Here is an 18,809-nt window from a genome sequence, read left to right as displayed (position 1 = left end):
AGGATAAATGTTGAGGTGATGGAGACCCCATTTACCCTATGTGATTATAACGTATGGCATGGCTACATCAAAGTATCTCATGTTATCTTCAAATACATATACTACTATATAGCCACAAAAAATAAAAATAAAGGCCAGACACCGTGGCTCATGCTTGTAATCCAAGCACTTTGGGAGCCCAAGGCGGGTGGATCACCTGAGTTCGGGAGTTCGAGACCAGTCTGGCCAACATGGAGAAACCGCATCTCTACTGAAAGTACAAAATGATCCAGGTGTGGTGGTGCATGCCTCTAATCCCAGCTACTCGGGAGGCTGAGGTAGGAGAATCACTTGAACCCTGGAGATGGAGGTCACGGTAAGCTGACATCATGCCATTGCACTCCAGCCTGGGCAACAAGAGCAAGACTCTGTCTCAAAAAATAATAAAAAATAAATAAATAAATTGCTGGGCACGGTGGCTTATGCCTGTAATCTCAGCACCTTGGGAGGCGGAGTCAGATCACGAGGTCAGGAGTTGAAGATCAGTCTGACCAATATGGTGAAACCATGTCTCTACTAAATATACAAAAGTTAGCTCGGTGTGGTGGCAGGCACCTGCAGTCCCAGCTACTCGAGAGTCTGAGGCAGGAGAATCACCTGAACTTGGGAGGCTGAGGTTGCAATGAGTTGAGATCGCGCCACTGCACTCCAGGCTGGGTGACAGAGCTAGAATGCTTCTCAATAAATAAATAAATAAACAAACAAACAAATAAAATAATAATAAAGATCTAATGACAGGGAAATAGACAGATGTTGGTACACCCTGAAGCAGGTAGTGAAGCTGGCAGTTGGCCACTGGTTCCCACAGAAAATTGCTCTACTGATGCTAGCAAACACCAGAATTGGGGCTCAATGCAGGAGGGTTCTTAGCTTCATAAAGGAAATGATTCAAGAGCAAACCAACAGTGTAAAGTGAAGGCAAAGCAAGTTTATGAGAGCAACAGAGTACAGGAAAATGGCTGCTCCACAGACAGAGCAGGGCTACTCCACAGGCAAAGTAGCACCCGGGGATTGTTGGCTACCTGTATTTACAGCTACTCCTTAATTATGTGCTAAATAAGAGGTGGGTTATTCATGAATTTTCTAGAAAATGGTGGGGAGTTCCCAGAACCAGCGGTTCCTTCTCTGTTAAATTACATGAGGTAGCTTCTGGGCATTGCCATAGCATTTGTAAACTGCCAAGGTGCTGATTGGAGTGTCTTTTAGCATGCTAATTCATTAGAATGAGCATATAATAAGCAATGAGGGTAACTAGAGTTCATGTTCATTGCCATCTTAGTTTTACTGCTTTCAGCTGGTTTCTTTAGTGCATCCTGTTTTGACCAGATCCTATTTCATCATGAGCAGGGTCATGACCAGTGCTTAGAAAACAAGTCCTGCTGATCTATGTCACTATGACGATAACTATGTCAATATGTTTCTTAATCCACATGCTAAGGTGTACTCAATTTCCTTATCACATTGACATCTGTCTCAAAGGAAGAGCAACTTAACCAATGCCACTGTGGTACACATCAGTGGCTACAACTTTCACAAAGCACAGGTAAAAAAAAGGCCATTTGAATGACAACATAAACATGGCATCTGAGCTCCAAAATTTCATCTACTTAAAAGAAAGTGGTTATCATTTTCCAGTGACTGCAGGAATAGTTTCACACTGGGAACTGGGATTATCTCAGAATAAATGCTTTTATTTTATTTTTATTTTTTGAAACAGGGTCTCACTGTGTTGCCCAGGCTGGAGTGCAGTGGTGTGATCTCAGCTCACTGTAACCTCTGCCTCCCAAGTTCAAGTGATTCTCCTTCCTCAGCCTCCTGAGTGAGTAGCTGGGATTACAAGCATGTGCCATCACCCCTGGCTAAGTTTTGTATTTTTAGTACACATGGGGATTCACCATGTTGGCCAGGCTGGTCTCAAACTCCTGACCTCAAGTGATCTGCCCATCTGGGCCTCCCAAAGTGCTGGGATTACATGTGTGAGCCACCGCGCCTGGCCTCAGAATCAATTACAGGTGCGGTGGCTCATAGCCCAGGCCTGTAATCCCAGCACTTTGGGAGGCCAAGGCAGGCAGATCACTTGAGGCCAGGAGTCTGAGATGAACCTAACACGGCGAAACCCCATCTCTACTAAAAATTCAAAAAACAGCCGGGCATGGTGGCTCACACATGTAATCCCAGCTACGTGGGAGGCTGAGGTGGGAGAATCACTTGAACCTGGGTGGTGGAGGTTGCAATCAGCCAAAATCACACCACTACACTCCAACCTGGTCAACAGAGTCTTAAAAAAAAAGAAAGTGGCCGGGCGCGGTGGCTCAAGCCTGTAATCCCAGCACTTTGGGAGGCCGAGGCGGGTGGATCACGAGGTCAGGAGATGGAGACCCTCCTGGCTAACACGGTGAAACCCCGTCTCTACTAAAAATACAAAAAACTAGCCGGGCGCGGCGGCGGGCGCCTGTAGTCCCAGCTACTCGGAGGCTGAGGCGGGAGAATGGCGGGAACCTGGGAGGCGGAGCTTGCAGTGAGCCGAGATCGCGCCACTGCACTCCAGCCTGGGCGACACAGCGAGACTCCGCTCTCAAAAAAAAAAAAAAAAAAAAAAAAGAGGAAACACTTCATTACATCAGTCAGAAAATTCCAGAAAATGGAAAGTACTCTATTATACAGCAAAGTAAATCAATGGTTGTTTGGAAAGCAGAGAGAAAAACTTTATAAAGGCTCCAGGTAAACATAAAGGTGATAGATTAGATAAATTCATTATTGTGACTCTGATGATAGTTTCATGGGATTATAAGAAAATTCAAGACTTATCCTACAACTCAAATATGCATATTTTATTGGATGTCATTTATATCTTTATTTTTGAGACAGGGTCTCACTCTCTTGCCCAGGCTGGACTGCAGCATTGGGATCTTGGCTCACTGCAACCTCTGCCTCCCAGGCTCAAGCAATCCTCCCATGTAGCTAGGACTAAGGTACATGCCACCATGCCTGGCTATTTTTCCTAGAGACAAGGTTTTGCCATGTTCCCCATGCTGGTCTCAACTTCCTGGGCTCAAGTAATCTGTCTCCCTCAGCCTCCCATAGTGCTGGGAATACAGGCATGAGCCATGACGCTCAGCCTATACCTTATTACAGCTTTTATCATATGATTTAAGAGAAAAATACAGATTTGCCACTATTTTTGGTGACAGGTTTGGCAATTCTATATTGACGCTACCAATTCTTCTCATGCCCTAAGTGGGGAAACTAGCCTCCATAGAAGCAAATATTGATGTAACAAGAAGGTTATTTCTACCTGATTAAACTGGATCGCAGGCTGGTCACAAAGCTACATCACTGAACTGAGTTCTTTTTCCCTATCCTGTTCCTCCTGTTAATACAGGAGTTACTTCAAGGTGACCAGCCCAAAAGGTCACATGAATCCACAAAACCTTTAGATTATTTCCTCTGATGGAAGCTTAGCTACACAACATTCATCATTATGGAAGTCCTGAGAATTTCTGTATCTGCTTATCCATCACAGACATAGTGACTGCATAACTGTGGACACACCTTTAAAAGACATACATTTCAGCCGAACACAGTGGCCCACACCTGTAATCCCAGCACTTTGGAAGGCAGAGGTGAGCAGATCACCTGAGCTCAAGAGTTGAATTCGAGACCAGCCTGTGCAACATGGTGAAACTCGTCTCTACTAAAAATACAAAACATTAGCTGGGTGTGGTGGCACACACCTGTAATTCTAGCTACTTGGGTGACTAAGGTGAGAGAATCGCTTGAACCCAGAAGGCACAGGTTGCAGTGAGCCAAGATGGTGCAACTGCACTCCAGCCTGGGTGACAGAGTGAGACTGTGCCTCAAAAAAAAAAAAAAAAGGTGTATTTCAAAAACTTTGTTGCTGTCCCCTCTGCTGACTATAAATGCAGGAACTAAGTAACCATAAAATTATAATTTCACCCTGTAACCTTACAACCTGTGATGTTGCCCTATAGAATTCTGGATATCAGGGCACATGTGTGCCATGTAAGATCTGCTGAACAGAGAGTTCCTTCAACATTATTGAGCACAATGCAATATACCTCATAAGATAAAATTTTGTTGTGTTCAAAAAAAACCACCAATCTTTCAGTGTGGTATTGACATTAAAATAAAGAAACCACCAGAGGTTGTTATAAAAACTGTCCTGGTGCCGGGCGCGGTGGCTCAAGCCTGTAATCCCAGCACTTTGGGAGGCCGAGACGGGCGGATCACGAGGTCAGGAGATCGAGACCATCCTGGCTAATACGGTGAAACCCTGTCTCTACTTAAAAATACAAAAAACTAGCCGGGCGACGAGGCGGGCGCCTGTAGTCCCAGCTACTCGGGAGGCTGAGGCAGGAGAATGGCGTAAACCCGGGAGGCGGAGCTTGCAGTGAGCTGAGATCCGGCCACTGCACTCCAGCCTGGGTGGCAGAGCAAGACTCCGTCTCAAAAAAAAAAAAAAAAAAAAAAAAAAAAAACTGTCCTGTACCCAGCTGACCTATGGAACCCACAATCTGTAGTATCCATGCTACAGATAAAAGACCACAAAGCCCTGAAGTCATCCATTGGAGGCCTTGGGCAGCTATGCAAAAAGGCCACAAGTGGAGAAAGCCTTATTCTGCATTCATGCAGTCCCCTGAGCCACACAGTTTAGCTATGCTGTCCTTCAGGGTAGCAGGACCCAGGCCGGAGTGTGGTGGCGTGATCTTGGTTTGCTTCAACCGCTACCTCCCAGGGTTCAAGCAATTCTCCTGCCTCAGTCTCCTGAGTAGCTGGGACTACAGGTGTGCCACAATGCCCGGCTAATTTTTGTCTTTTTCGAAGAGACGGGGTTTCCCCATATTGCCCAGGCTGGTCTTGAACTCCTGACCTTGTGATCCACCCACCTTGGCCTCCCAAAGTGCTGGGATTATAGGCATGAGCCACTGCGCTCAACCGAAGTATCTTTTCAAGTCAGCTCAAGAGTCCTATGGGACAAAAATGGGGAAGGTCCATGGTGTAACTTATCAGAAAGAAATGAAAAAGCAAGAAGTGCTGAGGCTACTCAATAAATCCTTCTATGACTAGATCAGGAATTAAAAATTAAAGAAATAAAAAAGCCCCAGCATGCTGACTCACACCATGCCTATAATACCAACACTTTGGGAAGCCAGGCAGAAGGATCACTCGAGATCAGCAGTTTGAGACCAGCCTGTGCAACACAGCAAGACCCTGTCTCTACAAAAAATATAAATTTAAAAACTTTTAAAAAAAGGCCATGAGCAGTGACTCATGCCTGTAATTCCAGCACTTTGGGAGGCTGAGGTGGGCGGATCACGAGGTTAGGAGTTCAAGATCAGCCTGACCAAAATAGTGAAACCCCGTCTCTACTAAAAATACAAAAATTAGCTGGGCGTGGTGGTGGGTACCTGTAATCCCAGTTACTCAGGATGCTGAGACAGGAGAATCACTTGAACCCAGGAGGCAGAGGTTGCAGTGAGCCAGGATCACACCACTGCACTCCAGCCTGGGCGACAGTGAGACTTTATCTCAAAAACAAACAAACAAACAAACAAAACAAGAAATGAACAAACAAACAAAAAAACTTAAAAATTCCTCATGAATGGGATACAATGTACTTCTGGAATACGAAATAGGTGAATGATGCAATGTGGGCACCTAGCAAGTAGCTGAGGTGTAATGGCTTTTGCCAGAGAAGTGGTAGTCACATAAATCTAGCAAGATAACAGGGCATACTAAAAAATATAGTACAGATGCCACATACCTGGAGTTTTTTCAATCTGGGCACATGGCACCCTCAAAGGATCTCCTCCCATGTTACACAGAAAAACATAATTGGCAGAGCACTGGCTCAAACCTAGAATCTCAGCACTTTGGGAGTCTGGGGTGTACAGACTGATTGACCTCAGGAGTTCGATACTGGCCTGGGAAACATGGTAAAACCCTATCTCTACTAATACAAGAAAATAGCTAGGCATGGTGGTGCATGCCTGTGGACCCAGCTACATGGAGACTAAGATGGGAGGATCACTTGAGCCTAGGGGGCGGAGGATGCAGTGAGCTATGATTGCAGCACTGCACTCCAGCATGGGTGATGGAGTGAGACCCTTTCCAAAAAAATGAAAAAATAACATTCCCTATACATCTACAGTCTTTTTCTCATCTCAGTGTTCTAGGATCCAACGAGAAGTCACAATGCTTTTTTGCAAACATTACACCCAGAAGGCATTTCCATAGTGACAGCTCTCCTGTGAGTTATGAAGCCAGACTTCTGGATAAATATCCTATGTTTGTCACACTAGTGAGGCCTTCATTCAGTGTTAAATATAATCCTGAAGGAATACAGAGGTGTGGCTACAAAACTGCTGAATTTATTTTACTTGTAAGGACTTTTCTCTAGTGTGAACTCTCCAATGTCCAAGGAGAGCAGACTTTCGGGTAAACATTTTCCACATTTGCTGCAATCACAAGATCTTACTCAGGTGTGTGCTCTCCTGTATTTACTGAGACTGAACTCACTGCACTCATAAGGCCTTCCTTTCATGAACTCTCTGATGGTAACGAAGTGAAGAGCTTTTTCTAAATTTTTTTTCACATTCACTACACCCATGAGGCTTTTCTCCAGTGTGAACTCGCCTGTGATTAGTGAGACTGGAGCTTTCAGCAAAAGATTTCCCACATTCACTGCACTCATAAGGCTTCTGACCAGTGTGAACTCTCTTATGAACACGGAATGTAGAGCTGTGGGTAAATGACTTCCCGCAATCATTGCATTCATAAGGCCTTTCTCCAGTGTGAACCCTCTGGTGTGCAATGAGTTAGTACTTGTGCCTAAAAAATTTCTGACAAGCCTCACATGCATAGGGCTTTTCTCCACTGTGAATTCTCTGGTGTGCAAGGAGGCGAGACTTCCTCTTAAATAATGTTCCATATTCCCTACACACAGAAGGCCTTTTTCTAATACGACCAAGCTTGTGTTGAACGAGGTTACTCTTGTGATTAAAACATTCCCGACATTCTCCACATTTACAAGGTCTTTCTGTGAACTCGCTGATGATTCCTAAGGTGCCCTTTTTCATTGTAAGATTTCCCACATTCTCCACACTCATAAGGTCTTTCTCCAGTGTGAAATCGCTGATGTTGAATGAGGCTGCTCTTTTGACTACAAGATTTGCCACATTCTCCACATTCATAAGGTCTTATTCCAGTGTGAACTCTCTGATGATTACTGAAGCTAATACATTTGCTAAAGGATTTCCCACATTCTCCACATTCATAATGTTTTTCAGCGTGAACTCTCTGATGATTACTGAAGCTATCATATTTGCTAAAGGATTTCCCACATTCTCCACCCTCATAATGTTTTTTTCAGTATGAACTCTCTGATGATTACTGAAGCTATCATATTTGCTAAAGGATTTCCCATATAAGGGAGACACAAACTCGGTTTTGCTGTTTGACTTCTCCCCAGTGTGAGTGGCCTCCTGCTGAAGCAATACTGAAATGGGCAAAAAGTCCTTCCCACTCTGACTGAAGACAGGTGACTCCCCTGACACATGGAACTTACACCTCTTCACAAACAACGCTTCCTCAACACTGCCTCTGTAGGGATTCTCTCCAATGTACTCATTCTGGTGTTGATGAAAGTTTCCACTGTCATACAATTTATTCCCCCAGGCCTCACACCTGTGCAGTTTCTGCTTGTGATGTGTTCCCTGATGATCTCCCATGTGCAGAATGTCTCCTAAGATAGGGCCGCACATCTCACAGGGGTGGGCCTTCTTGGGAGACACACCTGCCATAGGAATCCTGACCTGAGTCTCTCTTTGTATAGAAATACTCTGCTTAGAAGGTGCCTCATCTTCCACTCCACACCAACAACCTGAAAGCAAGAAAATGCTGGTGAAGTGCATGTTAACTCTACTGGAAGGCACAGACCACCCACAAGTGTATCTGACAAACTGAGGAATTACTCCAAGGAAACACTTGGAGGAACAGAACGTTGGCTTCAGGTGGAAGATGGTGCTATTTATTATTGCTGGACTCTAAAAGTCACAGAATGTAGGAGGCCTCATAACGTAAAGGACACAACCAGGTATGTAACACAGGGAGTATAGGCAGGGTCTACAATTCCTGCATCTGCAAACCACTCATCTGCAGAACTTTATGTCCTCATGACATGTGAGTGCTATAGAGAGGGCCATTTGTGATCGTACCAATATCACCAGGCATCCAGGTGGCAAATCACATTGGGCCTTCATTTTTGGCCTTACACCACATCATGGTTGACACCACCCAGAGTGTGTATGGCCCATTCAAACCAATCCACTATTACCACAGAATTCCAATTCTATTGGATCCTAAAAGGAGTGGTGGTATCAAGTAATTCTATGAAGGCCTCCTTGCACGGCTCCACAGCAACACAGAACCACATGTGGCATCAGCTATCCATGACCCTATTCCACTTCTGTGCTTCGCTTGCCAACCCCTCGGTAATGATGACGTTTCGCTCAATTCCTCCTGTACTTCTGCCTGCATCTCATGTCTATTATCTCCATGGAAGTCCGCGCCATGACAAGCCATGCCGTCTGATACACCCAACATTGTCACTTACTTCCCTCTCCTGTGTGAATGCATAACACAGGTTATGAATGACAATCATATCACCCAGGAACCCAGGCAAAACATCCAGTCCTCAGCCTCCAACCATTCCCTTCTGGCCCCTGAAACATTTCCTACCTTATTCTGAAGTGTGCCCCCCAAAACGGGACCCATGGCTAACTCACCTTAGTCCACACATTAGCTATCATATACCAGATGTCTCCAATATTAATTCTTTCCCAGATATCCCAACCTATGTGAATAAGCATCTCAGACTCTTAGCATGGTGAAAACAACCTTCCTTATATCCCCAAAGAATATTATGCCTACTCCCAACTTGCTCATCTCAGCGGATACAGCTTCTATCACTGCTGTTGCTAAGACCAAAAACCCTAGAGTCGTCGGGCACAGTGGCTCAAGCCTGTAATCCCAGCACTTTGGAAGGATGAGGCGGGTGGATCACCTGAGGTCAGGAGTTCAAGACAAGCCTGACCAATACAGTGAAACCCCGTCTCTACTAAAATTACAAAAATTAGCCAGGCGTGATGGCATGTGCCTGTAGTCCCTGCTACTCAGGAGGCTGAGGCAGGAGAAGTGCTTGAACCCAGGAGGCAGAGGCTACAGTAAGCAGAGATCATGCTACTGCACTCCAGCCTGGTGACAGAGCAAGACTCCATCTGAAAAAAACAAAACAAAACAAAACAAAAAAACCCCAGTGTCATACCTGAAACCCTCTTGCACGTCCTTACCGACCATGTTAGAAAATCTAGCTACTCCTTTACCAAACGTAAATCACAATTCAACATCAGTGAGGTCACACCGGAGAAAGGCCTTATAAGTGCAGGGAGTGTGGAAAATCATTTAGATACAGATCCCACCTCACTGCACACCAAGGACTTCACACTGGGGAAAGACCTTACAATTGTAAGGTCCTGACCTTGTGATCTGCCCGCCTCCGCCTCCCAAAGTTCTGGGATTACAGGCGTGAGCCACCACACCCAGCCAAAAAAAAAAAGTCAGGGCACAGTGGCTCACACCTGCAACCCCAACACTCTGGGTTGAGGTGAGAGGATCACGAGGTTAAGAGCTCCAGACTATCCTGGCCAACATGGTGAAACCCCGTCTCTACTAAAAATACAAAAATTAGCTGGGCATGGTGGTGCAGGCCTGTAATACCAGCTACTGGGGAGGCTGAGGCAGGAGACTCGCTTGAACCCGGAAGGCCCAAGTTGCAGTGAGCCAAGATTGCACCACTGCAATCCAGCCTGGGTGACAGAACGAGACTCCGTCTCAAAACGAAGTCTCTTAAGACCAAGGAGAGCGAGGTGAGCTGGCTCATGCCTGTAATCCCAGCACTTTGGGAGGCCGAGGCAGGCAGATCACAAGGTCAGGAGATCGAGACTATCCTGGCTAACACGGTGAAACCCCATCTCCACTAAAAATACAAAAAAACTAGCCAGGCATGGTGGCGGGCGCTTGTAGTCCCAAACCCTCGGGAGGCTGAGGCAGAAGAATGGTGTGAACCTAGGGGGCAGAGCTTGCAGTGAGCCAAGATTGCGCCACTACACTCCAGCCTGGTTGACAGAGCGAGACTCCGTCTCAAAAAGTAATAATAATAATTATTATTATTATTTCCCGCCGGGCGTGGTGGCTCAAGCCTGTAATCCCAGCACTTTGGGAGGCCAAGACGGGCGGATCACGAGGTCAGGAGATCGAGACCATCCTGGCTAACACGGTGAAACGCCGTCTCTACTAAAAATACAAAAAAACTAGCCGGGCGAGGTGGCGGGCGCCTGTAGTCCCAGGTACTCGGGAGGCTGAGGCAGGAGAATGGCGTGAACCCGGGAGGCGGAGCTTGCAGTGAGCCGAGATCCGGCCACTGCACTCCAGCCTGGGCAACAGAGCGAGACTCCGTCTCAAAATAATAATAATAATAATAATTTCCCACATTCCCTACAATTGTAAGGCCTTTCCCCAGTGTGAAGTCCCTGGTGTTCAGTGAGGTGGGATCTGTATCTAAATGATTTCCCACACTCCCTGCACTCATAAGGCCTTTCTCCGGTGTGACCTCACTGATGTTGAATGAGGTTATTCTTTTGACCAAAAGATTTCCCACATTCTCCATACTCAGAAGGCCTTTCTCCAGGCTGCCCTTCTGACTGAGGTACCACAACCCACCTCTCCCACACAGCCACCCTTGCCCATCCTCCTCCCAAGGTCCCCAACATAGAGCTGAAACTGTGTCCACTGGTGCCTTTGTCTCCTCATGGGCTCCCTGGTCAATTGCCATCAGCAATAAGCAGTAAGGGGACGAATAGGCATCCGTGCTGAGGTCCGGACATAAAAAGGTCCACCCCTTTCTGAATAGCGATACCCAAGCTCACGTAAAGCCCAGGGCAGCTGCCTGAGCCCATCGGACAAACTCGTTCTCTAAGTATACATCATTCTTTATACTGCACAGACACATGCCCATGGCCATGCCCACCTGAGTTTTCCCCACCATCAGCCCCTCTCTGGCATCCCCACAAGTAAAAGTTTGTTTTGGGGGGTTTTTGAGACGTAGTCTAGCTCTGTCACCCAGGCTGGAGTGCAGTGGCACGACGTTGACTCACTGCAGCCTCTGCCTCCCAGGTTCAAGGGATTCTCAAACCTCAGCCTCCTCAGTAGCCGGGACTACAGCCGTGCACCACTACATCTGGTTAATGCTTTAATTTTTTTACTAGAGACAGGGTTTCACCATGTTGGCCAGGCTGGTCTTTAACTCCTGGCCTCAAGTGGTCTACCCCTTGGCCTCCCAAAGTGTTGAGGTTACAGGTGTGGGCCACCATGCCCAGCCCCCACAAATAAAATTATTCTGTAAGATGAAGAGGGCATAATGGTCCATGATGCCCTTGGAAATATGCAATGGTTTGTTTCCATAACTCTGCTGGTAGGGATGGAATTGAAACTCACTACAAAGTATAACAACCTGGGACCTGAAGGGGGTCTGCCCCACCACACCTGTGGGTATTTCTCACAAGGTGGAGACAAGAGACTGATAAAAGAAATAAGACACAGAGACAAAGTACAGAGGAAGAAAAGTGGGCCCAGGGGACTGCCGCTCAGGAAGTGAGGACATGCACCGGAACTGGTCTCTGAGTTCCCTCGGTATTTATTGATCACAATCACTATCTCTACTATCTCGGCAAGAGGGATGTGGCAGGACGATAGGGTAATGGTGGGGAGAGTGTCAGCAGGGAAACGTGAGCAAAGGACTCTGTGTCATAAATAAGTTTAAGGAAAGATGCTGTGTCTGGATGTGCACATAGGCCAGATTTATGTTTGACTTTACAAAAACATCTCAGTGTAGTAAACAGCAGTACTGCCACCAGCATGTCTCACCTCCAGCCATAAGGCGTCTTTCTCCTATCTCCGTAAATAGAATGTACGATGGGGTTTTACACCAAGACATTCCATTCCCAGGGATGAGCAGGAGACACATGCCTTCCTCTTATCTCAACTGCAAAGAGGCCTTCCTCTTTCACTCATCCTCCTCAGCACAGACCCTTTATGGGTGTCGGGCTGGGGGATGGTAAGATCTTTCGCTTCCCATGAAGTCGTATCTCAGACTGTCTCAGTGTGGGGAAACCTTGGACAATACCCAGGCTTTCTTGGGCAGAGGTCCCTGCGGCCTTCCACAGTCCACAGTGCATTGTGTCCCTGGGTACTTGAGACTGGAGAATGGTGATGACTTTTACCAAGCATACTGCCTGCAAACACATTTTTACCAAGGCACATCCTGCACAGCCCTAAATTCAATACAGCACGTTTCTGCGAGCACAGGGTTGGGGTTAGGGTTACAGATTAACAGCATCTCAAGGCAGAAGAATTTTTCTTTTTCTTTTTTTTGAGACGGAGTCTTGCTCTGTCGCCCAGGCTGGAGTGCAGTGGCCGGATCTCAGCTCACTGCAAGCTCCGCCTCCCGGGTTTACGCCATTCTCCTGCCTCAGCCTCCCGAGTAGCTAGGACTACAGGTGCCCGCCACCTCGCCCGGCTAGTTTTTTGTATTTTTTTAGTAGAGACGGGGTTTCACCGTGTTAGCCAGGATGGTCTTGATCTCCTGACCTCGTGATCCGCCCGTCTCGGCCTCCCAAAGTGCTGGGATTACAGGCTTGAGTCACCGCGCCCGGCAGAATTTTTCTTAGTATAGATCTAAATGGAGTTTCTTATGTCTTCCTTTTTCTGCATAGACACAGTAACAGTCTGATCTCTCTCTCTTTCTTTCCCCCACAGGAACCCTGCCTCATCGCATTGATAAAAAGGGTTGTTAGGCTAGGATACATTATCCAAGAGAGCAGAGTGGGAATGAGATTTGTACTCACACCTTTTAAGGTTGTCCCACTGCCACAAGATGTCAAAGTGAAACATCATATTAGGCCTTCAATTCTGGCCTTATACCAAAATGTGGATAAATATCCAGAGTATGCTTGACAAATACAAATAAGATCCAATATTAACACAGAATTTCCACGGTTTCCAAGAGCAGTGGTAATCCCAAATCATCCTGTGAATGTCTCCCTGAATGACTCCATAGCCACACAGAACCACATGTGGCTTCAGATATCCACGGCCCTATCCCACTTCTGTGCTGCACCAGCTGAGACCTCAGCTGTAACAACCCTCCTCTGTCCACCCGATGCCGTGTAAAGCCCAGCCCCTGGATTTGTGAACCAAACCAAATCTACTATTACAGATGAGCATATTTTTCACTGCCCACATGCACCAGGCTGAACGAAACTCCCCAGGCACTCCCAAAGTCCTCTCAAAACGTTTGTGAGTACAGACAGTGATAAATAGTTACAACTTTGGCACTTTGACTCAGGCCGAAGTGTCATGTTCCCTGAATTACTCCTATGCTTCTGCATACATCTATCTCTTGTCTGTTCTCTCCTTGGATGTCTATGTCCCCTTCCAAACTCTACCGTCTGATACATCCTGCCATGACGGTCACTCACACCCTCTCAGGTGTTTAGGAAGCCCAATAACATCCCTCGGGGACGTAAGTAAGAGATCCACTCCTCAGCCTGTAATCACACCTTCCTGGCCCCTGAAAACATTTACCACCATAATCGGAAGCATGTCCTCCTAAGTGGGACCCATAACTAACTTATTGTAGTTTATCCATTAGCTTTCATATATCGGACGTCTCCAGTATCAACACCCTCCCAGACACCCCATCCTGTATGTCTAGTTATCCCTTTGATGCCACCACTTATTGGCCTCAGATTCTTCATATGGCAAAAACAACCCTCTTGATATCCACAGTGAATATTAAGTCAATACCAACTTCATCTCAGCTGACACAGCGTCCATGGTTACAGCTGCAAAGATCAAAAACCCTGGGCTCATGCCCGATTCCTCTTTCATGCCCTTATCATCCACATTAGAAAACCTATCTGTGGCCGGGTGCGGTGGCTCAAGCCTGTAATCCCAGCACTTTGGGAGGCCGAGACGGGCGGATCACGAGGTCAGGAGATCGAGACCATCCTGGCTAATACGGTGAAACCCTGTCTCTACTTAAAAATACAAAAAACTAGCCGGGCGACGAGGCGGGCGCCTGTAGTCCCAGCTACTCGGGAGGCTGGGGCAGGAGAATGGCATAAACCCGGGAGGCGGAGCTTGCAGTGAGCTGAGATCCGGCCACTGCACTCCAGCCTGAGTGGCAGAGCAAGACTCCGTCTCAAAAAAAAAAAAAGAAAAAAAAAAGAAAACCTATCTGTCTGCTAGGTACGGTGGCTCAGGCCTGTAATCCCAGCACTTTGGGAGGCGGACGGATCACGAGGTCAGGAGATCGAGACCATCCTGGCTAACACGGTGAAACCCTGTCTCTCCTAAAAATACAAAAAATTAGCCGGGCGTGGTGGCAGACGCCTGTAGTCCCAGCTGCTGGGGAGGCTGAGGCAGAAGAATGAAGTGAACTTGGGAGGCGGAGCTTGCAGTGAGGTGAGGGGAGATCGCGACATTGCACTCTAGCCTGGGCAACAGAGGGAGACTTCGTCTCAAAAAAAAAAAAAAAAAAAAAGCATGACTCCATTTAGGGGTCGTGTAGCTTCTGGCTCCAAGAGTCTGAACCTTCCCAAGTTGCTCCTGAAGATAACATCACTACTGTAAAAGCTAAGATCAGTGCTTGAGGTATTTTGCAGATTCTACACTGGATGGATCAGCTGACAACACACAGACCGGTAATCTGGGTCAATCAGTTCTCCCATCCCACCCAGAACAGAAAACAGCATGAAAAACTCACTTCAACCCCCTATGAATCCATCTCCAACCTGACCGATCAGCACTCCCCACTTCCCAAGCCACTACCCGCCAAATTAATTTTGAAAACTCCGATCCCGTAATGCTCGGGGAGACTGATTTGAATAATAATAAAACTCCTGTCTCCCAAACAGCCAGACAGCTCTGCGTGAATTACTATTTCTCCATTGCAATTCCCCAGTCTTCATAAACCGGCTCTGACTAGGCAGCTGACAAGGTGAACCCACTGGACGGTTACAGAGACCCCGCCCGCGAGCGCCTCAGTGTCCCTACGCTGGTTTAGGACCTGGGTGACGATGAGGTGACCTGAGGGCATAGAAGCCGCCACAATTACCTCAGTTTGGCGCCTCGGCACAGCCGCTGCCATCGGACTACTTGGGGAAGCACGGCCTGGGAGCAGTGGGCGCCGTCACAGGACTGCAGAGCGGCCTCCGGGCACCGAGGACGATTCGTCTCCACCTTCCGGGTTCAGTCACCGCGGACCCACCTAGCAGACCGGGGCCACTCACTGGACACACACACCTATCGCCGATCAACTTGGCGGCTACTAAAGGACCCCGGAAGTATCGGCCCTACGTTAGGTGCACACACGGAAATGCCTTCCTTCCGAGCCCTCATTGGCTCTGACCCGCTGTCCTTCAACGCAGAGCTTTCTGGGTAATGTAGTTCAGCAAGTTCCAAGGCAGTAAAGACGGCGCTACCCAGAGACACATCTGCAGGAAAAGCCAGCCATCAGGTCAGGGGATCTCCTTAAAAGCGCGCCCTTCCAGGGCAGAGCGCGGGCCTCACCTACCCTTAGAAACCGTATTGAGATTCCTGGGACTAGTGTCTGTAACTAATCACTTAAGAATTTGGAAAAATAGCCGGGCGCGGTGGCTCAAGCCTGTAATACCAGCACTTTGGGAGGCCAAGGCGGGCGGATCACAAGGTCAGGAGATCGAGACCATCCTGGCTAACACAGTGAAACCCCGTCTCTACTAAAAAATACAAAAAAAAACTAGCCGGGCGAGGTGGCGGGCGCCTGTAGTCCCAGCTACTCGGGAGGCTGAGGCAGGAGAATGGCGTGAACCCGGGAGGCGGAGCTTGCAGTGAGCTGAGATCTGGCCAGTGCACTCCAGCTTGGGTGACTGAGCTAGACTCCGTCTCAAAAAAAAAAAAAAAAAAAAAAGAATTTGGAAAAATACTATTTCAGATTTCGGGGAGCTCAAGCTAAAATAATAGGAAGCTCAAGCTAAAACTATTATTTAGGATTCTCCCAAAGGCTAAAAATCCAAATTACCTCACCGTTTGAAACAGTCATTCAGTCCCAAAATACCTACACTGGAAACAGAGGCTGATAAACGTTATTGTGTTATAACGTTTCTGAAGGCCCTCAGAAGCATTAGAGTCCCTAAGGCAAGTCAAGAAAGTGAGAGATGTGCTCCCCTAAAGCAGGAGATCAAAGTTGAATCTCTGTGATTCCTACAGAAAACAACTCTCCTGCTCATAGAATCTGTGAAAGGAAAATCTTGTGGCCTCAAAATTACTAAACTAAAGGGAAAAGTCAATCTGGGAACTGCTCAGGGCAAACTTGCCTCCCATTCTATTCAAAGTCATCCCTCTCCTCACTGAGATAGATGCATATTCTCATTGCCTCCTTTGGAAAGGCTTATAAGAAACTAAAAAGAATGCAACTATTGGCCAGAGGTAGTGGCTCACGCCTGTAGTCCCAGCACTTTGGGAGGCCGAGGCAAGCGGATCACGACGTCAGGAGATCGAGACCATCCTGGCTAACATGGTGAAACCCCGTCTCTACCAAAAACACAAAAAATCAGCCGGGTGTTGTGGCAGATGCCTGTAGTCCCAGCTACTCGGCAGGAGAATGGAGTGAACCCGGGAGGGGGAGGTTGCAGGGAGTCCAGATCCCACCACTGCACTCCAGCCTGGGCAACAAATCGAGACTCAGTCTCAACAACAACAACAAAAAAAAGAATGCAACTATTTGTCTCTCACCTACCCGTGACCTGGAAGTCCACTCCCTGTTTGGAGTTGTCCCCGCCTTCTGGTCAGAACCAATGTGCTTCTTACATATATTCACTGATGTCTCATGTCTCCCTAAAATGTATAAAACCGGCCGGGCCCCATGGCTCAGGTCTGTAACCTCAGCACTTTGGGAGGCGGAGGTGGGCGGATCACGAGGTCAGGAGATCCAGACCATCCTGGCTAACACGGTGAAACACAGTCTCTAGTAAAAATACAAAAAAAAAAAAAAAAAAAAAATTAGCCATCGTGGTGGCAGGTGCTTGTAGTCCCAGCTACTCGGGAGGCTGAGGCAGGAGAATGGCGTGAGCCTTGGAGTCTGAGCTTTCAGTGAGCAGAGATGGCGCCACTGCACTCCATTGCAGGCAGAGGGAGACAGAGGGAGAATGGATTCATTTACGACTGTAATTAAGTGACTATTTGAAATGTTAATTGCTCATCTGTGAATTTATTTTCTACTGGGCATACGGCTTGGGGAGGTTTGAATTCCAACTACCTAAATTTGATTGTCTATGTACTTATTACCATAAATGTTATTACTTTTTTTTTTTCGCGATGGAGTCTCACTCTGTCGCCCAGGCTAGAGTGCAATGGTGCGATCTCAGTTCACTGCAACTTTTGCCTTCCAGGTTCAAGCTACTCTCCTGCCTCAGTTTCCTGAATAGGTGAGGCTACAGGTGCCCACCACCACGTCGAGATAATTATATTGTATCTTTAGAAGAGAGATGGTTTCACCATGTTGGCCTGGCTGGTCTTGAACCCCTGACTTTGTGATCTGCCTGCCTCAGCCTTATAAGTGTTATTTCATCCTGAAAGTTTATTTCCTTGTGAATCAGGATTGCCCCAAATTACAGCATAATTTAAATAAAGTATTGTCTGCTCACAAGTAAGATGTAGAACAGATCCTAATTTGTCAGGTCCAGGATGCAGGAGGGAGCTGTGTGGTGAGAGCTGATTGTGGCTATCCTAACAGAAACACACAGCTATATAAGGCCTAAAGTTGCCACGGACCTTGCTGGACTTAACAAAGGGGGATGAATGCAGGAATAAAAAAAAGACAAAAGTGTGTATTCGGAAAAAGGGGTCGGGGGCTCCTTGCTTCTAGTGAACAAGGGCCCTGAGGTTTAACACCCTTCATATTTATTGAGTAAAAGAGATAGAGAGAAGGGGGGTGGGTGTTGGTCAGCAGCTTCTCTCGCTTTACGATGTCTTATTTTTCCTCCCTCTGGTTGATGAAATGCCAGGGTGGAAGGGATAGCCAATTGGACCAAGTACAAGTGCCACTCCAGTTATTCAGCAGAGTGTCCAGTAAAGGTCCACCACAATACCACCACACATCTGCTTTGGGATGAACAAGGGCTGACTAATTCTAATCGACGAGCTCTTGAAAATTCTTTTTTTTTTTTCTTCTTGAGACGGAGTCTCGCTCTGCCACCCAGGCTGGAGTGCAGTGGCCAGATCTCAGCTCACTGCAAGCTCCGCCTCCCGGGTTCACGCCATTCTCCTGCCTCAGCCTCCCGAGTAGCTGGGACTACAGGCGCCCGCCTTGTCGCCCGGCTAGTTTTTTTGTATTTTTAAGTAGAGACGGGGTTTCACCGTATTAACCAGGATGGTCTCGATCTCCTGACCTCGTGATCTGCCCATCTAGGCCTCCCAAAGTGCTGGGATTACAGGCTTGAGCCACCGCGCCCGGCCTTTTTTTTTTTTTTTTTTGAGATGGAGTCTTGCTCTGTCACCCAGGCTGGAGTGCAGTGGCCGGGTCTCAGCTCACTGCAAGCTCTGCCTCCCGGGTTTACGCCATTCTCCTGCCTCAGCCTCCCCAGTAGCTG

General features: G+C 47.3%; 1 protein-coding gene across 5 annotated transcripts in view; it reads right to left on the bottom strand.

The window, feature by feature from the left end:
- LOC117091835 (zinc finger protein 586) overlaps positions 1–18,809 on the bottom strand; it is an 82,253-nt gene that overhangs the window by 14,457 nt on the left and 48,987 nt on the right. For 2 of the 5 annotated variants that reach the window (XM_033224662.1, XM_033224666.1), the window contains exons 1-2: positions 16,958–17,153; positions 15,296–15,674 (exon numbers count right to left, since the gene is read on the bottom strand). The exons of 2 other annotated variants lie outside the window; for them this stretch is intronic. In XM_033224662.1, coding sequence (XP_033080553.1) covers positions 15,296–15,328 — 33 coding nt within the window. In that variant the 5' untranslated portion in view covers positions 15,329–15,674; positions 16,958–17,153. Of the gene's footprint in view, positions 1–15,295; positions 15,675–16,957; positions 17,154–18,809 lie in introns of those variants that run through there. One more of the 5 variants, XM_033224668.1, reaches the window with a different exon arrangement.

This window comes from Trachypithecus francoisi, unplaced genomic scaffold, assembly GCF_009764315.1.
Source record: "Trachypithecus francoisi isolate TF-2019V2 unplaced genomic scaffold, Tfra_2.0 Lachesis_group12, whole genome shotgun sequence".
NCBI lineage: Eukaryota > Metazoa > Chordata > Mammalia > Primates > Cercopithecidae > Trachypithecus > Trachypithecus francoisi.
The sequence above is the reverse complement of the archived record's forward strand: the minus strand, read 5'-3'. Positions and strand labels throughout refer to the sequence as shown.